Raw genomic sequence first — 25,976 nt, forward strand, 5'->3', positions numbered from 1 at the left:
AATATGGCACTGTTGTAGCAACTTAAAAAGAAAATATTATGAAATTTATTTGGATATATGAATTTTGATGATTGGATCTCGCAAATTGTCACTTGAAATTATAATTTAAATAAAATCTTGATAACCATTAGTTTTTAATTTCATGCAAGCTTTGAGGTTGATAAAATATATGAAAACCTTATGTGAAGTTCAAGAGAGAAATGCAGAGACATTCATTGGCCATTTTCCAATTATTTTACTAAGACTTTGTAGGACACTACTCATGCACTTCATAAGACTTTGTATGAAATATGTGGTGATAAGAATGATATTTTATTACAGTATTCTATACATGTTTTATGTTGAATGAATATATGATTCTTTATTTTCATTGGAAATGTGCAGTATCATGTACTTTATTTATACTGCAAATGTGTTTTATTATTTTCTCTACTATTTTGAGTCATAGCAAAAGAAGTTAATTTTGATAACGGTAAGACTACTTTATTTTATTCATTTATGATAAAAACAAGCTCCAGAATCCAGATCTCTATTGCAACTTGTTTATTTGCCGTATACATGTATCATATATGAGATATAAGGTGTAACTATGAAAATATTTTCATTTTCAATGGGCCTATGGTAGTGGTAGTAATCTTTTGTGCATGTATGTATTTTCATGAAGCTACTGTATAGATTACTCTATCTCTTATATTTTAATTTTCATTTTGGCATAAGCATACTGTATCCTAAGTTTGACAGTCGTGTTTAATATTTGAATTTTACATGAACTCATACTTATTTTGTTATCAATATTGATTAAAATTTTTAAGATTAATTTTATTTTTAATTTCCCCCCCCCTAAATTGAAGTCTAGGATTCTGGCACCGTGTAATAATAGTAACTTTACTTCACCAACTGCTACAGCAGTTAGAATTGTTTGGTTAAAAAGCACTGATTTATGTCTATAATGGGCTATAATAACAGCGGACGAAGGTGTTAGATTTTGGGTTTTGAAGCATAAATAAAATTGTCGTTGTCTAGTTTCCTTTTGGTGTTCATTTGGCTCCATGTGGTGTTGATCCCTGCTAAAAGTATAAACCAAACAGTGATGATATAGTATTTTTAATTTCTTATCCTTTTGGCAGTTGACTAGATTCTATTATTTCTTCTTTTGCAGCTTGCTTGGACCTGCTACAACTTCTATCAGTCAACACCAACAAAATTGGCCGGGAAGAATCATTTCTTTCATTTTGGGTAGGTGAGTTTCTTGACAACCTGATAACAGAATTACACATGCCATTCCCTACTAAATACAATAGGTTCTGAAAGATCCATACCAAAAATGAAAAAGTCCAGGCTCTTATTTGGCATGAATTCATACACTAGCTTTGATCAAATTAGTAGTATTTAGCAGTTTGCAATGAATTTTTCTTTTGTAGCAAATATGCCTGTGTTTCTGATATTCATTGTGGTTGTGATGCATAAGCCTTTTTGGGTAAAAGTTTCTTTAGTATCACTAATTTTTGTATCACCAAGCTCGTTTGTGTTATTTGAAATCTCTGTTCATCATACCAGGTAACTTTAATCATGTTTGTGTGGCTGATGATGCTGACATAAAAATTTAATGTGGCCTGGTGGTTTAAAGAGGGTTTCATTTAGTCTTGATTCTATCTGCTTGCACATCTAGTTTGATGTTTGAATCCTTTTCATGAAAGGATTCAAAATGGCAAATCTGATTATATGACTTGTCAAAATGGCAAAACTTGTTCATTTACTATGTTAGTATTGGTGGGCAGCAGTAGCTATTTTGCATCATGGGGAGGTTTATGTTCAAAATTCGAAGACATGGTTGTATATGGTGTTATCTTTTTTAATTACAATTAAATTTAATTCAATTATGTGTTGAATTTAATGAATTTAATTGTGAAACCCAATGTACTAACCTAACTTTTATTCTTACCATGTCCATCTGTTTGCTTTAATTTAATCAATCTTTTTATCTGCTTTGAAGTTGGAAACATAGAAAACAGAGCACTCTTTTGCATTGACTCTGGCAGTTTGCAATGGATCTCTTTGTAAATGTGGAGAATGGTGAATTCAACTGAACTCTACGGATCTATAAATGTAGTGTGATATTTCTTATTTAAGTTTCTAATGGCTTTTTAGCTGTTAATGCTGCAATGACTGTCCATTTTTTGGGATTAATGTGTATATGCACATTGACATGCATTGCATTTGCATGTTCACTTTCATATATGAGTTTTTCTTGCTGATCGATTTGCACAGTATTGGAGTAGTTTTACGCTATGGTCATCTTTTTCACATTCATATGGTTTTCTTCAAGGGCATTCTTGTTTTGAAAGAAACTTTCATTTTGGATTTTAATGTGTTTTTTTTTTTTTTCCTGAATGTGTATGCAGGTTTCATCTTGTACATTGTGAAATTGCATTTGGATCTTAAAAATCTGTTGGTAAGTTTTTTTTTTTTTTTTTTTTTTTTTTGATGTTTGTGATTGTGAAAGCAAATTTTTTGGTTTCATAAGAGTAAATAAGTGTTTTGTGGAATTTTGTTTCAGAGTGAAGAGGTCTGTGATGCAACTTTTCGACGAATTAACTATTGCCTTTGAATAAGTAAAATTACATTTGAAAGCTCTAATTACTGAGGTTGATTTTGGGATTAGAAATTTTTCATTTGGAGAAAAAAAAACACATATGAGCTAAAGAATTTTGATAATTTATATATATATTACAAATGACTACATATGAGCAAGATCTTGAGTAAGGATAAAGCAAGTCACTTCTTGAAAAGTTTCTGCTCAGCTTGTTGGAACTTTGGGTTTCCACAAAGACTTCCAAGGAAAAGATAACTGAGTTGTAGAATGCACACCTTATAATAGGAGTTAACTTCAAAGATCCCCCATGAGGGAGGCTTCCAATATAGCTACTCCACTCCACCTGGATTCAATGAAGTTGAATAAGTCAGGTCCATAAAGGAGGGAACCGACTCTAATTCCCAATCTTGCACTGATCTATTAAAACTGAGATTTTGTTAAGATTATTGATGAGAATTAGCTATAACTTGTTCTACATTGTCCAAAGGTTTTTTTAAAACTCTGGTTATCTATGTTTATTGCTTCCTCTATTGGATGATAGGATAAGTGCTAATCTGATGGAATTGTTGAATACAGTGGTGAGTACCTTTTTCCCCCAATCAGGTTCAACTTCACCGATCATGTCCCTTCACTTGTCTTAACCAGTGTTGATAAATTTTCTTCATCATCCACAGTCCACATGAATGAGTTATGTCTTGAAGTTGTAACTTATTTGGTGACGCTGCTTTGAAATTATTTCTTTGGACTTTGAAAGGAACTCTACAAATTAAGAAAAAAAAGAAAGATAAATGATTTATTGGAATTGTGCCAGATATATTTGTTTCTGCATTACTCTATTAATGATTGAGAAATAATGATCATCTATCATATGCTTAATGACTTAATCACATAATTTTTAAAGTTTTTTGTAAAAATCTGACTTCTTTCTTTTTCTTTTTTTGAATTCCCGTATTCATATTGTAGCTGGTTAGAGAGTAGAAGATTTTTTTAAGTTGCTAATAAAGTATCTTCTTTTGATTTATTTTTTTTTTCCCCTTTTGCAGCATGGTCATTTTCAAGGCCATACTTATGATATTGTATCTGCCTTTCAGGTATGCACACTAATTTACTGTTATTTATTTTCTTTTTTCTGCCTTTTGTGAAACCTTTAGCACCTATAAAAGAACCAACGGAGAGTTTTGACATTGCCACTTTAGTCCAATAGATATATGGAATGCTTTATTCTTTTGTCATTCTGGTATGCTGATGATGAAGCTTGGGACTACAACTCTTGTTGAACAAGATTTTCACTTTTCACATAAACAAATAGACCAAAACACATACAAATGCTCTTCTTTTCCTTTTATGAGCATCTGAATATGAATGCAATACTTTCTGTATATGAAAGATTCATGCTCTACTATTAACTTAGATATCATCTCACCCAGTGGCTGGCTGCCATGGTTCCCTAATCAAATCATCATTATATTCAAATTCATATTCATAGATGTGATTTCTTTGCAAATTTAGAAAACAATAACAGAGAGAGAGAACCTCGTGAGGAGGAAGTTGGGGAGCGGCAGAGATGAAAGATTGAGAATGGGAGAAGATGAGACGATGAAGGAGTTGGTGAATGGAGGAGGAGGAGTTTTATTTATGGAATCTTCTTTTGTATTGTCAATATAGCTGTTGTAAGTTCTGTTTGTATGATCTTCTTTGGTAGTGTCAATCTTCTTTGATAGTCTCAGGATATTGTATATATATAGTCCTTTAATTTCTTGTTTTAAGCTTTCTTAATCAATTGCCAGGTTTATGGTTGGCATCAATTTGCCACCACTTGCTACCATGTCTAACTTCATGAATGTATATATATAGTGCATGATAGTATGGTACATTCCTGTACAGTGACATCTGACATTGAATAATATGGTAGTTTCAACATGAATGTATATATATATATATATATATATAGTGCATGATTGTGGTTTTTTTAAAAAAATAAAATAAAATCTTATTTTGAGGGTCAAGAGACCCCTTAAATAACCTTATTTATCAAGGGTTGTAAATATAAATCTTTTAAACCTTGGTAAAAGGTTATTTAAGGGTCTCTTGACCCTCAAAATAATATTAGAGCACTTATTTTGAGGGGCACGAAGGCTCTCAAAATTTCTTTTTCGACGGTATATGTTTCAAAGGTTATCAATGGTCGGTTGGACTCTTAAAATAACTTCTTTCGAGGTTTTTTAATACTTTTTTTAGGGGTTTTGACCCTTGAAAAAAGTCTGATTTGTTGTAGTGCCATTTGTAGTCCCCCTAACCAAAAAAGTATATATTTCAAAAATTCTGCATCTAGGGGAACAAAATAGACCACCCAAGAAACCAAAATATTATCCAGTTTACCTGTAAAGGGAAATCAACAACACATTTGCCACAAAATTCTTTTCTGCTACATAGCGTTTCATTCCTTCCCTTGTCTTGCCTAAATGAGAATTGAATTGGAGTATCAATGAACTTTTCCATGTACACCAATAAACAAAAATTGTGAAATTCCAAGCATCACTATGGCACAGTGTAAGTCATTCCATAAGTTTTAGGATCCATTTTCCCACACCCCCATGGCACAATGCAAGTCATTCCATAGAAAAATATATATTATACACATAAAATAACAGAAAGAAAATGAAACAAGCTTTTGAAACATTTAATCATTCTTAAAGTTCATAATTTTTATAATTAAAAAAAAAACGAAATTTTAAGTGGGCGAATTTCTTTCTATCTTTACCTTTTTTATTTGGCAAATTTTGTCAGAAACCAAAGTCAAAGGAAACTCAGAACTGTTACTACTCAATATTGACTCAAAATAGAAACTTTTACAATGAGAACTCAAGCCCTTCAGGTCATAAAACTGAAGCCCTTTATGTCATTTTGTTTTAAAGAGGATTCCTAGAAAAAAAATGTAAATCTATTTTCTTATGAATCCAACATCCTGACCTACACCATAATCCATAACATGTCCTCAAATGGTTCAGGGAATTAAAAGCCAAAAAAAAAAAAAAAACTGCAAAATTTAACTTCTTTGCCAAGAAAAACTTACTAATTACTATAGGAACAAATAACCCAACTATACTGGTATTAATTTTTAAATTTTACCAATACAAAAAAACCACAACCACAACCCCCCAAAAAAAAAAAAAATTGAATTTACATCGATGGATATTCAGCAATCAAAAACAAATATTTCCCACATTCATAATTTGCAAAAAGAAAAAAGAAACCGAATTTGAAGCAAATTTTTCCTAGAAAACCTAGTTTAGAATTCCCACTGACGTTAAAGAGTAGTAGTTCTAGGACCACAAATTATTCCACAACTTTTTTATCACAATTCTGATCATGTGGCAGATTATAAGTGGATAAACATTACTTGCACATAAACTCTTCATTTTTTTTCACTAATCACAACCTGCCACATCACAATTGTGACAAGAAGTTGTGAATAATTTTATTGTCTACACTTTTTCCACAATTAAATCCCCCAATTCTCAATTTCTTCACAACAAAAATAGGAAATGTCATTTCAAGCTCAACATTTTCTAGCTAACTCGAAAGTTACATTCCATGAAAACAAAACAGAAACTCATTCGAATTTCTTTCATTGATTGTTTGAAATTTCTATGGGTTTATTTGTTTAGGGTTCTTGATTTTGGCGCCAGGTGAGTGAGTCACTCTGAGTTGTGAATGAAATGATGATTTTGACCTTTTATGTGGGATGATGTGGTAGAAGTTGATCTTGTTAAAACAAAGGCTTGTGAACGACGACGTTTCCAATCGACAACACAAAAGTGTGGACCAAAATGCTGTCGTCTCTCACTTAAAGAAGGAATGTGTATAAGTGCTTGTGAGGTGTGGGGGGTAAGGGCCGGAGTTCAAGTCTCCAGGAGGGAGCTTTACACACATATACACTTAGATTAGGTTAGAGTAAAAATTCTATCTTATATATAAAAAATATAAAAAAATAAAATAAAAAACGAAGAAGGAACGCGTGTTAGTCGCACGTGTTCATAAGGTGCCATTTCGCATGTGTGATCACTAAACGTTGTCGTATGGCTCTTAGCCATTGAGTTCAATTTCCCATATTCTTTTTTGTTAAGAGGGAGTTTCAACCTATGACATCCGTTCTTGATGAACTTCTCATATTCTGTATTTTCTTTTGTTAGAAAAAATATAATTTTGATCCCTAAACATTTCTAAAAATTTGTGATTTATTACCAAACTTTAAAAATTCCATTTTTCATCCTTATTTACTATTGAAAAGTCCATTTTCAATTTCTAAACTATTATAATGTTTTATTTTCTATTCTTTAAATTTTACCAAAAGTTAGTTTTTTGTCCTCAAATTATTGAAAATGTTATTTTTTTTCATCTTTATACATGTGAAGAATGTGATCCAAACAAGTATTATGTTCACCAGTCACCATGATATCATCATTTCAGCAAATCCACATTGTACTGATTGTCTACTTAAAGGTGGAGAAAAAGGTTTGATGTAGACTGATTTTGCTTTTATTTTTCAAGCATGCATGTTCATCCAAAAGCACTGATGCACTTGAATTTCACTCTTGTATTTCATCTACTTTGTTTTACTAATTCCTTCCTATTCTAATAAACACATAGCTATCGCGTTCAATGGGGTTGGTCAGGATTCAAATTCGATAAAAATTCATATCCAATGTTTGTATTTAGACTTGAGCAGATCAAATCTCATCTCCTTTCGCTGTTCTGTAATTACTAATCACACAAGTATGTGCATGGTATAATAAGAAGTCTCTAAATCCCATGCCACACTATTGTTTCTTTTTTTAATCCGAACTTGGTTGGGTCCATCAAATATAGATTTGAGTTTTAATTCCAGTTATATATTTAATCAGTTTTGGACTAAATTATATCTAATCCAGGCTTCTTGACAGCCCTTTCATAGAGCACAAAAAAGAATTTCAGAAATCTTTGAAAATGTTTCCCAATACTTACTCAAATAAATTATAAAAATAATATGATTGATCCGAAGAGAAAACTATTACAAACAATGCAGCATATCAATCATTTTTTTTTTCTTAACATTAGCTTTCTTTTGGATGAAGTTAATCATTCACATCATAAACGATGGTCTTATAGCAACATATTTTACACTCGAAGTGTCACGCCCCAAACCCAAAAAAAGGTCCAAAGCTTGAGGAAACTACAACCCAAAAGTACATGTAAATTTTTTTGCAATTCAATCCAAAGAATTTCCACCAACGTCAAGAAATTTTGATGATAATTTCGTTAAGGGTGCTTCCAAAGTAAGTCAAAGCTTTATAAATATTTATAAGAACCACTAACTACAAAAGAATGGAGGTTTGATAAATTGTAATTACACATCAATAACTTGTCCCACCAAGGATAAAAGTCATCACTACTATTAGTTACAAAAGAATGTGTCAAGTATCCTCTAGAATGTATTACACCTAAGGATCATTACCACAAAAGTCCAGCCACCATTAGTAGTTATCTAACTATTGCTAGCCACAAAAACCTATTACAAAAGGGTCGATGCCTACTTTGAAATGGTTGGTGAAAGAATGGAATGAGACAAAAGCTAGTAAGTAGCATAATTAATGGAAGTGAGTGAAATACAAGTTCCATTATGTTGATCATAGCCACAAAGACGTCATCGTAAAGACAAGGTAATCACACGTCACAAAGACGTCGTTACAAAAACAGGGCAATCACACATTACACAAAAGCTGTCACAAAGACAGGGCAATCACCAATATCATTGTATAATGGAAAAATCACATCAAAAGCTCACAAGTTAAATGTATTCAAAACACATAGTTTACTTCAAGTAATTTCATAAAATTGTCCAATAACCAAGAGATCCATAAAATTCTCAAGGTCTTTAAAACCGTTTATTGTCAATAATATTTTCTATTAATTTCCCAAATATTACTAGTCAAGGTAAAGCATCCTTAGAAATTGTAACAATACAATAATTTCATGAAATCCATTATCAAAAGAATTCAAAGATGCTTGTCTTTGCCATGCCAAATATTCATATATTTCCCTATATGCAATATTAAACATGATGCATTTTTCAAATATAATCATATATAATAAGGTCACAACATGACACTTTTTAGAAAACATAGTTTCACAAATAATTTTCCAAAATTTGTTACCTAAAACCAACGTTTTATACAATATGATTATTTTTCTAAAAAAATCTCATTAAGAAGCCACTTATTTTGTAATTCGCAAAAAACCAAACTTTCAAAGCTTAAAAAAGACAGTCAACTAAGACCTAAACAATGTCAAGCAAACGTCACACGATAAGTATCAAGCTTGAAATGGAAAGTTACTAACTATGGAACTAAGTAAGCAAACCTAAATATTTAAAACGTCTTGGATTCCATCCTACTTACTCCTTTTATAATAAAGTCCTAATACTTTATAAGTTGCTTCCTTAAGATTTACCGAACATAACTAATAGAGAGTTAGAGACCCATGAAACAAGATATATCACAAAATTCACCGTTACAAGCCAAATCTAAACTTTCAACTAGCTCCAAAATAAACTCAATAGAAATAAAAATTAGATTTACCAAATATTTCACTTTAGAAGGCCAAAGTCAAATTTACCATCGGTAAACCTCAACTGGCCACGATTTTCCAAAAAAATATCCACAACCATTCACAAAAAAAGTACACAAAAACAAAATCCTAAATTTAATCACATAGATATTACCTAAGAAGCTCATATTAGAAAGAAATCTAACCACAACGTGAAAATCCACCAAAACGTTCAGAGTTTACCTTAAAAGAAAGAGAGATAGTGGAGCCTAAGAGTTTCCTATATATGGTGTTTTCGGATGAATCCCGTCAGAAAAACAATGGTGGAGTGAGCACCGGTGAGACAGAGGTGTTTGTGTTTGTGTTTGTGCTTAGTTGGCCAGCCAAGAGAGAGATATGAGATGATATTTGTGCGGTGGGGGAAATAGTCAAATATATAGATGGGAGAGGTGGGTCTCCAAAGAAATCTGATGCTTTTTTTTTCAAAGCTCGGTGAAAGTTGTTGGCTCAATGGAACCTTGACCTTCTAACGAAATATGGGATCTTGACATTCTATGTGTGAATTTTAAAATTATTGAAAGAATTTCTTACCTCCACAGGGGCTAGTGGCTTTGCCACGGGACTTCGCTACAAGGACCACTTTGTCTATGTCAATCGTCTCGCTGGCACTAATTAACTTGCACACGCATGAAATGTTCGCTTTCTCGACAACAACATAGCATTGTGGATATGGATTTATCTTTTGGCGTTGAGTATGGATCAACAACTTTTGTCTAAGGTTGCAATAATCAACAGTTTTTGGTTGCAATCTTAGGCAGAAAGTTGTTGATTCTTACTCAACGCCATGTCTTCAATAATATATCTTTCTGAATATTTCCAATATTGTTTTTTAAAGCTCATTGGCTAGCTCTATGAATAATATAGATATTGTCTAATAATGTATAGTGAGAGACAAACGAAGAGAATGCGACTATTATTTATAGGGCAGAGAGGAGCTGGAATCAGAGAAAAGGTAGTAGGAGACCGTGGCAGCTCCAGGAATATTTTTCAGGGTCGTCATTATTGACCAAAATTTAATAAATAAAAAAATAACTTTATATATTGACCAAAAAACACACACAGATACAAATACATAAAGTCTTACCATTTTTTTCTAAAAATTTTATTATTTTACAATCTTTACATGATAGTCTCATTATCAATCTTACAAATTACCTTTCTTTTAAAATTTTAGTTAGATAAAAAATTTATTGGGATTTTTCTTTTTGTTTGTAATGACTTAATATATTGTTAAAGAGGCCAAAATTTAAAGACAAATTTTAGCTACAAACTTAGTTGTAGCCTAAGACTATAACTCTCACTAAACAAATTAACATAGCTACATATTTTGAAAATTTAACCTTTGAATTGCATGTTTTTTATGTTCTTAAAATACATGACAAATTTCATGTTAATCAGATATTATTTACTATTTGATTCATAAACTTAAATTTTCATGTAATTTTAGGCTATAAAAACTCAAAATTTAAAGATTTGATTAATGACATAGTTATTGATCTTTATAAAATTTTTCAAATTTGGAGGATATAAGAAGAAAATGTAATCTAATGGTAAATTTGTTACAATTCACATCCAATATATATATATATATATATATATATATATATATATATATATATATATATATATATTGAGTGGAGTTGTAATCTTAGTCTACAATCAAGTTTGTTACCAAATTTTGTTCAAAAATTAATTAAATTGAGCCTAAAAATTTTATGGTAGTCACAAATATTTTTAAGGATAATAAGATCATCAATATTTTTAATTTATATACAATAATTAATTTTTTGTCAGTTCAGGTGGTCCCGGTGGTAGGAGAGTTTTTAAGTGTTCGTATTGCTCAACGAGCGTAATTGCTTGCGTACTCATGATTGCTTTCGTATCGGCAATCTGTGAAGGTTCCACGAAGTGCCTCATTCTGGGCGATTTTTTGGACTAAATCACACTTAGAAGTTTCACATCAAGTAAGTGAAAAACAAAAGTATTACGTAATTATATTCTCCCTAACCAAACAAACAGGCAATGCTATTTTTTTGTAGTTTAGAGTTAAACATTTAAGCATATATCTTATTCAACACATCCATATAGTTGAGCCTATATTTTCTTTCATTCATGGAAGAATCTGGCGATGTAACTAAACAAGGCTCCTGATCAATAAATATATGGACAAAACTTAGGTGCAGTACCTAAGTATTGTACCTAATTCTTGCTCTAAATATATTATCTTAGCAGATCTATTTAATGTCGAGTACATTTAGACATAAATTAATCTACATAAATTTAAAATAAAGAAATTAATATCAACTCCAACAAGAGAAGGTATCAACTCATATATGTGTCATCACTCTTCCCATGTGTAGGTCCTTAAAAGCTAACAAAAAGTAATGTGCCCTGCTAGCAAATATATTATTTTTCTTGCATTCTTCAACATAAAACATTTTATATTAGAAAAAACTGAAAATAATATATTAGATTACTATATTGTGACAAACTTTGTCGTTGTTACAACTTACATAAAGGAATGGAATAAGTAAATTATTCGACTAGTTTATCTAAGTTGAGAACAAGTTGCCTCAATAATTACTTTAGGTTTAAACCAAATATGATCTTGAAAATAAAAGTTAAGGATAATTACGTACCATCTTTCTATGATTTACGCTCTATCACAATTTAGAACACAAAATCACAAATATTTAATTATTACATTTGTTCCCTAAGATTTAGACTGAAATGAAATCGTTAGAGTTTTCTCCAACTCATCCCTAACAGTTTCATTCAATCCAAACTTTAGGGTCAAGAATCATGTAACTTAGTAGCATAGCATGTTCTTCTTTATTAGGAGAAGTACGATTTAATTCCTCCTCATTTTTGTGAATATTTAAAATAAATTTAAAAAAAAATCAAACTTTAGGGAGTCAACATGTGGCAATTGAGAAAACTTGTGAGGTTAGATTGTATTAGGCCATACCAATTGGGGAAAGTTTTATCCACAACTACAAAATCTAATAATTTGGAGATAACCCAAAAATTTATATTTTGATTCAAATTTTTGAGAGGTCAAATATAACAATTGAAAGTTCAAATATTTATAAATTATGATAAAACCAAACTGAAATAGAGCAATTTGTAATTTTTCCTAAAAGTCATTGTAAACGAAACATTTGGCTAAAACTACATAATAAAAGAATAAGATCAATTACATGTGATCATGATCTCATAACTTATAAATATTTTTTTTTTCTTTTCTCTTTTTCAATAATTCAATTCAGGGACGGGGCCAAGAGATTGATTGAGGGCGGGGGGAGGGGGTGAAGTATTAAAAAAATGATCAAAGAAAGAGTCTTAAAAAGCTACGATGATGATTTGGTTGTTTGAGTATTTTGAATGTTGTAAGAGGAGGTTAGTATGGACCAAACTTTAATGTAATCTTGCTAGATTTCGTCATGTTGAACAACATGATAATCAGATATATGATTACGCAATTTGAGATGCCGTTTCAATGAACTAATATTATTTGAATTATTTATGTAAAAGAATTCAAATATTGTAGTTATTTTTCCCCTAATCTACAAATCAAATAAAAGGTTCAATAATGTTCTAACAAAAATATTAATTGTCATTACTAAGATTAATTATAAAATATGTCTGGACAAATCACAATAAAAAAGAAAAAGAAAAAAAGAGGACAAACAAACAAACAAACAAGATACCCACTCCAACATTATGCAGTATGCACGGCACTACAATCCACACAAACCACACCTCAAATTCTCAATAAATCTAGAGGCACACCAAATCCAAAATTGATTATAAATTTTAGATAAGTGACAAGTTGTTAATGATGAATAATTAAGTAAAATTTGTTATAAAAATTTGTTATAAAAATGATAACTTATCAACTCAACGGGTGTAAAATTTATTATTTAAATGTTGTGTGTAGCATTACTTTTATTTAATTTCAGCGACAAATTAAACCAGCCAAAATTTTCAAACTCAATCAACTTTATAATAACTAAATGTAAAGTCTTTACGTTCAAATAATTAAATAATCATGCATTCAGAGCAATTTAAATAAAGCAACAACCCAACCAAAAAAAAAAAAAAAAAGTTAGACTTTAACAGTACAAATATATATATATATATATATATATATATATATATATATATATATATATATATATATATTGTGTCCTGTACGTTTTTTTTTTTTTTTGAGAATCGTGTCATGTACGTTATTTAGATGGGAACTTTAACTGTATTCAATACACTCAAAAAAAAAAAAAAAAAAAGAGTCAGAGAGAGCGAGAGTTCTAGAATTCTCTTTAGCTTTCTCTATAGAGAGTAAAACAAAAGATTATTGTTTTTGTTTTTTTTGTATACTCAAGGGTTAGTGATCAGACTCCGCTCTTATGATCATGACTATCTATGAGACAGAGAGAGAGAGAGATATATATGCGAAGCGCCAGAGAGATGGAGTTTGAGAAATAGCAGATTGGCTTAATGGTCTAATTCTTTTTTAATTTTTGTTGATCACTTTGGTTAATTGAGCTATTTTTTCTTTTGTTATTGGATTTTTTTTATTAGATTGATAAACTTTTGTTAGTAGGCTAATTTTGTTGTTATTATCTGGGCTCAATTTCTCAAATTAGCCTACCTATATATACTCTTTAGTTCCAGATTCAATTGTTACAATAAGAACAGAAAAAATTATTCATTTTTTTTAGATAGTTTCAATTTATGACGTCTACTTATGATAATAAATTTTTTCTTATCAAATCAAAATACCAATCGATTTTTAGTATAAATGAAAATTGAACCCTAATCTCTTATTCAATTAAAGACTTTACCAATTTTATTAACTAGAATCCACATAAATTAGGTAATATTACTTAGCTATAAGGCTGTAAATTTTAAATATGTTTGTACCTTTTATAAATTCTTCTTATACATCCATTTTATATATTCCTTATTTCCTTTTACAAAATGATGGAGTTTCTATCTTGTTTTTTTTCAGTCCAAAAAAATAAAAAGGAGACAAACAATTTTAAGCTAGCTTTTTACACATCACCGACAGAGAGTTTTGAACGTTATGCATGCATTGCATGCGAAAGGCTCCACCTTCCAAAAAAGGTAACTAAACAAGTAAGCTTTTTGCTTGTATTTTAGTGTGAAGAAATAAGTTTGTTCACATGCATATCAACCCATTGCACCACCAAAACCGTAAGTAACGCATGGTTTTGCATAAAATGAGCCCAATTTCAAGGCTCAAAAGCTAAGTTTTTTATCCTAATCTTTCCCTCAAAACCCCTATGAAAACAAACCATCTCTCACCACCCCAATGAACCAACCAACACACACACACATACAATATTGTAAGAGAGATATGGCAATGTACTTCTATACTAACATCTTGCTCTTGGCTTTCTTCGCCATTACTGGGATTCTGTTCTCTGGTAACAACAACAACATGGTTGTTGGCGACGACTGCCAAGGTGACATGCAGGGTTTGGTAGCTCAGTGTGCTATGTACGTTCAGAAGAGTTTGCCAAAGATGAACCCATCTCAACAATGCTGCAGTGTTATCCAGAAGGCGGACATGCCATGCGTGTGCCAGCACATGACCGAGGATGTTGAGAAGATGGTTGACATGGACAAAGTGATCTTTGTAGCACAGTACTGTGGCAGGCCAGTGGCCTCTGGAACCACCTGTGGAAGTAAGAAACTCTTACAACTCTTTTTATATATATATATATATATATATATGAACCTATTCTCCACAATTTATGTGTTCCTTTTATTCTATATGGTAATTGGAAATGAATTTTGAGTGTGTATGTTTTCTAAGTTTTTTAATTTTGGTTATTTACGACTTTTTAAAGTTTTTGACATTTTTTATAATTTTTTTGGGATTATATATCATAGTTTAGCATTAAAAAAAAAAATAGAATGTGGCTGTTTAAATTTAAAAAATGATAAGAGATAAGGAGGAAAATAAGGTGCATCTATTTAAATTTAAAAATAATAAGAGTTAAGAAGATTGTAAAATACTAAGAACGTGGGTTTTAAATTTTGGACTTTTATTTTACGAATTTGTCTCCCTTAATTGAAAACCTATAAACAAGCAAAGAGGGGATATTTTGAAATATTCAAGACAAAGTTCACAGCTTAAGTAGCTTTAAAAAAAAAAAAAAGTCTTTTAAATGATAGTATAAATAACCAAATAATTGAAATAAACCAATAGACTTTCAACAATAATAAGTTAATTCAAATACACATTTGAACTTATTTTGACTTAGGTAAAAATGAAAATATTCCTTTCGTATTTTCTTTGATCTATGGCTTGAGTTGCTTTACTTTTCTGAAGTAGAAAAAACGAAAAAGGGCTGCTTTGCTTAGTCGTTTATGGAATCGCAATTTGGGTGTTTTGCTTAACTCTTGTTATATCTATTGCAGGTTACACCGTTCCATTAGGACCATCACCACCACCAATAGCATGAAGTTAAATAAAGTGACTGCATGCAAATTTAGGAGCTATGACTTATGTAATGTCAGAGAAGAAAAAATGACATAAATTTGGAAATCATATGCTTCTATGTTTTATTACTAAAAATATCTATCATTACTTGTGTGAATTAAAGTTTGCCAATGGAATGAATTTGTTAGATTAAAATTTTAAATCCATCATTTTTAAATTTTTAAAAATATCCATTTTTTAACTTAACATCGAGAATCTTCATAGCTCTTGGAATAATCGAAAGTTTAATATAATTAATTGTTAAGAACAAATCAATGACATTATTTAAAAGTCTGTGGTTTTTTAGGGTTTTTGTTTAGAAGAAGAAGAGTGGAATAAGGCGCCATGTTTTTCTTTTTGATTTTGGGAGAGTCAGTTATGAGTCAAAATGACGATTTTGACCTTTTTTTTTTTTTTTGGTTGGATGATGTGGTAGGATATGGTTGGGTGGTCGATTATATTTTGATAAAATACTATTTTAATCTTTAAAATGAGAAAATCTAGTATCACAATTTTTCTTACAACTTCTTTGCTACAATTGTGACGTAGAAGAGCGTGAATGATGAAGAAAAAATGGTGGGTTTGTATGTAAGTAATAGACAACCACTCACAATTTGTCACATTAAAGTTATGATACAAAGAGTCCGTTTGGATAGAACTTATTTTGCTGAAACTGAAAACTAAAAACTGAAAACACTGTAGCAAAATAATTTTTAAATGTGTGAATAGTACTGTGGGACCTATTTTTAATGAAAAAGTTGCGGAAAAGTGAAATTTGTGGGACCCATGAACAGTGCATTTGTGCACTGTTCATGGCTGAATAGTCAAATCTTGCGGCTGGGTATAAAAAAAGAAAAAAAAAAAAGGAAGCAAAACTCAGACGCAGAAACGCAGAAAACGCCTATCCAAACGCCCTCAAAGTTGTGAAATAATTTGTTATTCTAGAAAACTAGAACTACTCACCTAAATTTTACCAAAGTTTTTTTTTTTTTTCTTCGGTTCTTAAACTTTAAAAAGTTTTTTTTTTCATACTTAAACTTTGTAATGATTTTTTTATTTAATAATTCAGACTTAAGATAAAAATAGGGATGAAAAGATAACTTTTTCTCAAAGTTTAGGGACAAAAAATAAATTTTCAGTAAAGTTTAAGAAAGTAAAACATTTGTAATTGTTTACAAAAAATGAACTTTACATAATTTATGGATAAAAACAAATTTTTGTAATGTTAGAGACCAAAATAGTATTTTAACTTTTGTTTTTTGTCCCGTTATCAGTGCAATTTTCACGTGTAAATCTTAAAAAATGCATGTGCAACGAGGTGTGTATAACAAATATTTTCCCAACAACAACAGATGGATAAATGACGTTCCCTGTTATCCTATCGCACCGGTTGTCATTAGATAAAAAAATTCATGTGATTTCCAACCAGTGTCTTTTGAGTTTTGATGCTTGGTGAATTCCAACCTGTGATTTCCAGATAGAGAACATGGCTTTCTTGGGGTGCAGACATTTTTTTTATTATAGTCATGTTGGTCTTAAACAGGGACATGCCTAAATATTGCTCCAATACATCTGATCTTCTGTTTGACATGCCTCATTAATCATTAGTGTCTAAAATGTCAATTAAAACTTTCTTATGTTGGAAATCATAAACGTGCCAAGAGATGTTTAAATGGTTTTTTTTAGCCAATTGGTGACCAAGAAAGCCCACTAACTTCAGCTACATCAATAAGCTCCTGTTTACACATAAATTCATTCCCATTTGTAGTCCCCCTAACAAAAAAAGTATATATTTCAAAAGTTCTGCATCAAGGGGAACAAATTGACCCAAGAAACCAAAATATTATCCAGTTTACGATCAGAATTCTTTTGTGGTACATAGCGTTTCATTCCTTCCCTTTACTTGCCTAAATGAGAATTGAATTGGAGTATCAAAGAACTTTTCCATGTACATCAATAAACAAAAATTGTGAAATTCCAAGCATCACTATGGCACAATGTAAGTCATTAAGTTTTAGGATCCATTTTCCCACACCCTTATGGCACAATGCAAGTCATTTCATAGAAAAAATATATATAATATTACACACAAAACAACAGAAAGAAAATGAAACAAGCTTTTGAAACATTATATCATTCTTAAAGTTCATAATTAAAAAAAAAAAAAAATACAAAGAACGAAATGTAATTGGATAGATACTATAGGAACTTTCTCTCTGTCTTTACCTTTTTCAATTTGGCAAATTTTCTCAGAAACCAAAGTCAAAGGAAACTCAGAACTGTTACTACTCATTGACTCAAAACAGAAACTTTTACAGTAAAAGCTCAAGCCCTTCATGTCACTTTGTTTTAAAGAGGGTTCCCATAAAAAAAATAATCAAAAAGAGGTAAAAATACACTTTTGGTCTTTACATTTTGGGACGATTCTCATTTTGGTTTCAATTTTGATTTTGTTACTATTCTAGTCCCTAAAAACATAAAATCAATTCTATTTTGGTGCCTGCCGTTAACCCACTAACAAAAAACTCCTACGTGGCAAATGGATAGCCCAGTTGGCACATTAAATGCTGACGTAGCTATTAAAATAATAATAATAATAATAATAAAATTTATTTGGCATATAAAAATGCCATGTCAGCAAATAAATTATTTAAAAAAATTTTAATTTCTTAATTTTAATTTAAACTAAAAATAAAAATTTGATTTGAAATAAAATTAAAATTTCTCAATTCTCATATTTTCTTGCATTATATTTTTTCTGAACTAAACACAAAAATACAAAAGGTTTGGTTTTCTCTATCTCTACCTCACGATTAGGGTTGTGCAAACCAGTACCGGAGTCGACAAGACCGACCGGCGCCGACCTTTCCGCACTGCCACTGCAACCGACTGACGGAGTCGATGCCGGCGAACGGAATGCGAAGAGAGTTTCGAATCCGGTGCGGTCCAGAACTGAAGCCGAACCGAACCGAACCGAACCGACCCCTGTTTCAGATGTTTGGAACTTCGGATACGGCATCGTTTTACCGAGATTTTGTCTTTAAAAAAGCCAAAAAAAAAAAAAACCTACTAACCCATTAATGGTCTCCACCATGTTGCATGCCGCCGTTCTTCTTCTTCTTCCACTTCTGCACTGGTTCTTCGTTCTGCACTGCACTGGTCTGATCTTTTATTACCCTTGTAATTTTTAGGCTGAGTTTGGATAGGGATTATTGCGTCTGCGTTTTCACGTTTCAGCTTCTTTTTTTTTTTTCCTCTGCCGCGTTTCAGACTGAGGGGAAAAAACGCAGTGCGCGTACTGTGCGCGCACTGTGCAATCACTTTTTCAGCAATTTTTTATTAAAAGTGGATCCTGCAGTACTATTCATACATTTAAAAATTATTTTGCTACAGTATTTTCAGTTTTCAGCTGTATCCAAACGGATCCTTAGTTTCTATTGTCTTCCAGAGAGATTAGTACTCTTTTAGAGTTTTAAGGCTTTTAATGTTTCAACTTTTATGACCCCACACGTGTCTAGCTTTGGAAATGATAAAAGAAAAGTTTAAAAGAAAAATCCAAAAGTATCAGACTTACTCTATTTTCCCACTACTGTGTAGGTCCACTGTATAGGTATAATGATGTATAATATATATTAATATTTATTTATACTTAAAAAAATGGATCATTATTAAGGCTAAGTTTACAATATTTTAACAATAGAAGCTATAAACTAGTAAAAATAGAAGCTATAAACTATAAACTTAGTATTATTTATCATTTTTTTTGAGTAATTTTTTTTTATCAAATTTTCAGCACTTGTTTGGACTTTGTAGCGTTACATTTATACTTTAGTGTTACATTGTTACTTTAGTCCCATTGAACACTAAATAGTTTGAAAGGATTTTTTGTTTATTAAAAAAAGAAATAGAATTTTTAATGTTTCAAACCGACCAAACCGATTAAACCGAGCCAACCAAACCGCACCACTATAGGTCGGAAAACCGACCCTAATTGGTTTTAATTATGAGAAAACCGATCCCTATTGGTTCGGTAACAATTTTGAGAAAAAACCGAGCTGATCGAACCGCGCACACCCTTACTCACAATCTCACTCTCTCTAATCCTTCGATACTCACAAATCGGCAAGGCCTTTACGGTCAAGTGGAGAAAGTAGAGGTGGTGGAGGTGGTGGAGGTTACTATTAGAATTTTATTCACTGGTCAGAGAGTTTCTGCGGTGGGTTGTCGACTTTGTTATCTTTGTTTTCGTCGAGGAGGGAGTTTCTAAAGGGTTTTAGATCGCAGCAGTGTCTTCGGGTTCAGATTGGTTAAGCGTGTTGTCGTGGTGGTGGTTTGACAACAATGGGAATAAGGATTCGATGGTGTTATGTTGTTGTGAAGCCTAGATTGGTGCGTGTGCTGTGATGATGTGAAGCCCAGATCGATTAAGGTGGTGGTTGGTCCTTACGGCGAAGCCTCAAGCAATGGCTCTCAAACCTCTCGCTACCTCACCCTTGCTCTTTTCCTCTCTCGGGCCTGATCCCAGCCATTGATAGGCGGTTGTTTGGGTGATTTGGGTTGTGGGTCTACCTCTTAGGCTTCTCCCTTGATCAACGACAAGCATATCAGCATCTGTGGGGGTCTTGATATTTGAGGTTTTGATCATGGAAGCCATGGGGTCTTAATGCAAAGAAAACAATGAACAACATTTGGGTTTTTTGGATTTTTTTTTTCAATCAATTGCAAATGCAGATCTACCTTTGGGGTTTGTTGCTATCTGTGGTTTATGGTTCGATGATTTTGGCTGGAATTTATGGAGGCACAGAGGTTGGGTTTTGTTGGTCTGATCGGTGATATGTTGTTTTGTTGTTGATTTTGGATGATTTCGATGTTTTGTTGTTGATTTGGTTGGGTTTTGATTTACTGGTTTTAGAGATTTGTTTGGGATGAAATTCTATGCATTTAGTTGAATTTGTGATATGAGAAATGTTGGAAAGAAAATCTTTAAGTACTATGTTCTTGTGATCTAGGTCTGTGTTCTTGTAATCTAGGTTTAAGTTCTTATATATTCATGTTCTTCAACATGATTTGAATATATGTGTTTTTATGATTTTAATTTTGTTTTTATGTTTTATTTTTAATTTTTTTAAAATTGATAAATTAATTTTTAAAAATAAGATGCTAACATGGATGTTGATGTGGTATTTTTTTAATATTATTTTAATGGCCACGTCAGCATTTTGTGACATCTAGGCTTCCGTCTGCCATGTAGAAGTTTTCTATTAGTGAGTTGACGACAGGGACTAAAATAAAATTGATTTTCTGTTTTTAGGAACTAGAATAGTAGCAAAATCAAAATTGGGACCAAAATGAGAATTAGCACAAAAAAAAATGTAGAGACTAAAAGTGTATTTTTGCCAAAAAAAAAAAAAAATTTGAAATCTATTTACTTATGAATCCAACATCCTGACCAACACTATAATCCATAACATGTTCGAGGTTCTGGGAAATTAAAAGCAAAAAATAAAAAATAAAAAACCTGCAAATGTTAACTTCTTTACTAGGAAAAACTTACTAATTACTATAGGAACAAATAAACCCTATTGTACTGGTATTAATTTCCAAATTATACCAATACAAAAAACCCACAAACACAACCCAAAAAAAAAAAATTGAACTTACATTGATGGATATTCAGCAATCAAAAACAAATATTTCCCACATTCTTAAGTTGCAAAAAGAAAAAAGAAACCGAATTTGAAGCTCAAATTTTTCCAGAAAACCCAGTTCAGAATTCCCACTAACACACACCGTTCACACACAATTAAAGAGCAGTTCTAAGATCACAAATTATTCCACAACGTTTTTTTCACAACTCTGATGTGACAGATTGTAAGTGGTTAAACATTATTTACACATAGACTCACCATGTTTTCTTCATCTATCACACTCTACCACATCACAATTATGGCAAGAAGTTGTAAAAAAATTTGTGGTCTAGACTTTTTCCACAATTAAATCCCCTAATTCTCAATTTCTTCGCAACAAAAAATGGAAATGTCATTTCAAGCTCAACATTTTTTAGCTAACTCAAAAGCTACATTCCATGGAAAGAAAACAGAAACTCATTTGAATTTTTTCGATTGATTGTTTGAAATTTCTATGTGATTATTTGTTTAGGGTTCTTGATTTTGGTGCCAGGTGAGTGAAGGGTGCTTGGTTTAGATGTTTTCATCACTCAATTGTGGGCCCCACTTCAAGGATGCTGGTTTTATTTAGCTTTTGTTTTCAATTCTCATAACTAATTCCTTAAAAAAATGAGTTAGAGTTATAGAAATTGAAAACAACTTTTTTGTTTTTTTAGATTATGAGAATTGAGTTACAATGGCAATTTTGTAAGTATAATCAATGAGTGGGGCTGTAACACCCCAACCTAATTGCATAATTAAATTTATGAGTTTATATGTTTGTTATTATCTTAATTAATTTAAGTGCATAAAGTTTTGATATTGTGATATTATAAACCATGTATACTCTTTTGATGTTGTAGAAATGAGTTTTATTAAGGTAAGGATATATATATGTAAAGTTATTTTGGCATTGGGTCTTTCTTGAAATATAAGTTTATAAGGGGTTGAAAGTAAAAAAAAAAAAAAAAAAAAAAGAAGAAGAAGTGAGCAATAGATATTTTTCCTTAGCATCATACGTGCCCCACCTCAAGAAAAGTCCACTTCTCTTATCTTATCTTCTTGGCTGCATCAGAAGTCCAGCCCCCTTGTCTTCTTTTTCTATTCCTTTTTCTTGCTTCTTTGTTTCTTTCTCTCTTTGCTTTCACACGGCAAGAGCTCTCTCTCTCCCTCTCTCACCAAAACAAAATCTCACTCTAAAGAAGGAATTAAGAGCCTAAAATTAAAGCTTCAGCTTCAATTTGTGGGTAAGTAATTAAAAACTTATTTGATTTTAGAGTATTTTGATAGTTTAATTGTTTTCCATTCTTTGTTCTCAAATCTGATTTTAGGGGCTGAACTTGTGATTCTGTTTTGTAAGTTGAAAGTTTGATGGTTTTATGGTCTATTGGATGCTTAATAAGTTATTTTAATGTTTATTGTATTGGTATAAAAATACCCAAATGAATTGAAGACCATTTGCATTTAGTTGATGAATTTTGCATCAATATGCACTGAAGCTGTCACTGTGACAGATTTGATGTTCACTACAAGAAAATTCTGTGTTAAATCATTTGCTGTGAATTATGATGCTAGGAGTAGTTTTTATGAATCCTAAGACACATATGGTTGTATTGGAACTGGTCTCACTGCATTTGGACTAATACAAAAATAATGGTTTAATTTCTAAGTTGTATAAATTTCTGTCAGGACAGATTTGAGCACGTTTCCTTGTACGATTTTTAATAAATTATGGTTTTATGATTTGACTTTGAAATTTATATGGTATATATTAGACATACAGGGGAGTAGTTTTGTAAAATTTCATGACAATTGGATGTGTTTTGACAGCCCATTCGTATTTTACAAATGGGGAATTTGCTACTGGAATGATCAGTAAACAGTGAAGGATAACTATGATTTTGAAGATTTAATTTTGAAGTTAGGGTAAAGGTTTTGAGCTATAATTTAATGTGCTTATCTTTTGGTATGTTTAGATCATATATGAATTTTTATGGCTTGCTTTCTCTGTGTTTTGGTATGTTATGAGTTTGGTGATTGTACCTTGTTTTAGGGGAAACTCTATGTGACGGGAATTAAGTTTTTACTAAGTTGAGAGTTAGGTTGTGTTCGAGGTATAAGTTTATTTTTAGGAAGAGTTGTTAGTAATAAGTTTTGGTCTTACATTTAGGTGCCGAGAACGAGAACACGGACACTTGAGCTCCTCTGGTACAAATCTCTCGCGTCATCTGTTTCCAGGTAAGGGATTTGTGACATGTGCGTTTGATAAGCATAAGGACTATTTGGAAAACTATAACGCATTAAAACCTTTTAATTAGAGATATTACATATAAGCATGATTCAAGTAAAGATTTATGTTCGTGACTTATTGAATCTTATATATATGATAATTTTAGTATATTGATGCTATTACTCATATCACGAACATAATGTTTAAAGAAAGAATTGGATATGCTACTGTTATTAAATAGTTATGTAAAAGTATAGTATCTGAAAAGTATAGTTTTTAGTTATTCCATTGTCATGATCTGAACTCAGCCAGTAGGGGTTATAGTACTGGTATTTCCATGGAGATTCTGTTTGGCCATTATAAGTGGGACTGGCTCTGCTGTACCCGCCCTTGTTGGTAACCGCCAACTTGTGGAGGATGTCAACCTACCCCCATGGTTGAAAGTATGTTTTATGATATGATTCCGGAATTACCTAGCATTGTGGGGAATGCTGGATGCCTGGCACTAAGTGCTGGAAGCCTCCCAAAGTTGTGACAGACTTACAATTGGACTAACTAATATGTATTATAAAAGAGCTATTAAGCTATTTGGAAGTTATAAGAAAAGTATGATGATAAGAAAAGTATGTTGAATTATGTTTAAGTTCCTTATCATGTTCTTTTATTATTATATGAAAGGAAAATGAAGTATTTTCATTTGAAAGTTCATAAGTTAATTTAAGAACAATATAAATAGTATGAAGGCTATTTTATCAAAGCTGGCATATCCATAAAGTATTTGATTTACATGCATTCTTATCAAAGGCCCATGGAGCTTAAAAACCTTACTGGGCTTCGCAGCTCACCTTATTATATTTCAGTGCACAGGTTCTTCCTGGAAGCAGCGAGAGTATTAGAGGTGGCAAGATTCTGTGATTCTCTTTTGTTTAGATTGTATAGTCTCTTTTTGTTGTATAGTAGTTTAGCTCTTTTGTTGTATAAGAGGGATCAAGATGTACTTGATCCTTTAAGCACAGATGTAATTTTTGAACTTTAGTTTGGTTTGAACCCCAGTGGTATGTCCTTGGGGTTGGGTTTGTAAATAAGAGTTTTTGCTAAATGTTTAGCTATGTAATATTTGCACGAATACCTGAAGTTTCAGCCAAGTGGCAATCTTGCAAAGTTCAAATGATATGAATTTTCAAGGTTTTCACATTTTTGTATTTTATGGCTTTTATGAAAGAAAATAAGCAGGTGTACAGGAAACAGTTCTTGTTAAGCACCTTCTGTTTAGGTTGGTTCGTGTTAGTATTGAGGTAAACTTGATATTAACATGCCGGTCATGCTCTAAATTCTGAAGTACAGGTTTGGGTCGTGACAAGGGCCCACATGGCTGAGTTGTCTCTATCAACAATAAATGATTTCTCTTTCCTAAGCTTTCTCTCTCTTATCTCTTACTCTAGAACACTCTCATCTCTCTCTCTCTCTCTCTTACATGATTTGCATCTCCTCTAGTTCACCTTCATTGCTCCAACTCAGCAGATCCTCTACCATAAGACTGATCAACAAAGAAGCAAGTTAGATGCGAAGTGGGTTGTGGGTTTTGATGGTGAGGGGTTGGGTATTGTCAGGGGCGGAGCTAGGATTTTTTGTTTTGGGGGGCCAAATTTCGGTATCAATATATTAGTTTCGAGTCAAGATAAACCATCGTATACATGCATAAACGTACATACACAAATATAAACATTAATATTTTGATACTAGAGTAGGTCATAATTTATAAATATATTGTATATAAAATTAACAACTTTCAAATATGTATATTCGTAAGATAATTTTTTAAGGGAACTTATCATCTTTTAAACTCTAATAAGTATACAAAAACTGTACAAAAAACAAATTAGAGAAAACAAAAACTATATATTGTCTTTATAACTACATTGTCTCTATAACTACTAGACCAATTAACAAATTCTATTGGTTTTTAAGAGCATTATTGAACTAACTCAAACATTGGGGGGAGGGGGACTTCTATTTTTGTAGTTAAATATTTGAATTTTTAATACTTAACATAATATAAAATAATTTTTTTAAATTTTGGGGGGGCCATGCCATGCCATAGCTCTGTCCCTAGTTGTCATAAAGACGGGGCAATCACCAATATCATCGTACAATGGCAAAATCACATCAAAAGTTCACAAGTTAAATGTATTCAAAACACATAATTTACTTCAAGTAATTTCATAAAATTGTCCAATAACCAAGACATCCATAAAATTCTCAAGGTCTTTAAAACCATTCATTGTCAATAATATTTTCTATCAATTTTCCAAATAGTACTAGTCAAGG

General features: G+C 31.5%; 1 protein-coding gene and 2 long non-coding RNA genes across 3 annotated transcripts; 2 read left to right on the plus strand and 1 right to left on the minus strand.

Moving 5' to 3' along the window:
- Positions 1 to 3,207: 3,207 nt before the first annotated feature.
- On the minus strand, positions 3,208 to 9,980 carry LOC142614536 (uncharacterized). Its single transcript, XR_012840469.1, has 3 exons — positions 9,422 to 9,980; positions 4,973 to 5,051; positions 3,208 to 3,352 (listed from the first exon to the last, which is right to left on the minus strand). It is a non-coding gene; the product is annotated as an uncharacterized LOC142614536 (long non-coding RNA).
- A 4,641-nt stretch (positions 9,981 to 14,621) lies between these two features.
- On the plus strand, positions 14,622 to 15,735 carry LOC142616888 (uncharacterized). The gene is made up of 2 exons (XM_075789642.1): positions 14,622 to 14,952; positions 15,692 to 15,735. The coding sequence occupies exons 1-2, from the start codon at positions 14,622 to 14,624 to the stop codon at positions 15,733 to 15,735; spliced, it is 375 nt and encodes a 124-aa protein (XP_075645757.1).
- A 6,730-nt stretch (positions 15,736 to 22,465) lies between these two features.
- LOC142614953 (uncharacterized) lies at positions 22,466 to 24,842 on the plus strand. Its single transcript, XR_012840613.1, has 3 exons — positions 22,466 to 22,665; positions 23,589 to 23,656; positions 24,509 to 24,842. It is a non-coding gene; the product is annotated as an uncharacterized LOC142614953 (long non-coding RNA).
- Positions 24,843 to 25,976: the final 1,134 nt, after the last annotated feature.

This window comes from Castanea sativa, chromosome 11 (assembly GCF_040712315.1).
Source record: "Castanea sativa cultivar Marrone di Chiusa Pesio chromosome 11, ASM4071231v1".
NCBI lineage: Eukaryota > Viridiplantae > Streptophyta > Magnoliopsida > Fagales > Fagaceae > Castanea > Castanea sativa.

Excerpts from the sequence above, each read along its gene's own strand:
- LOC142616888 (XM_075789642.1), top strand. The coding sequence starts at position 14,622 with ATGGCAATGTACTTCTATACTAACATCTTGCTCTTGGCTTTCTTCGCC. Across the intron at positions 14,953-15,691 it reads CTCTGGAACCACCTGTGGAA|GTTACACCGTTCCATTAGGA; the intron begins GTAAGAAACTCT and ends TATCTATTGCAG.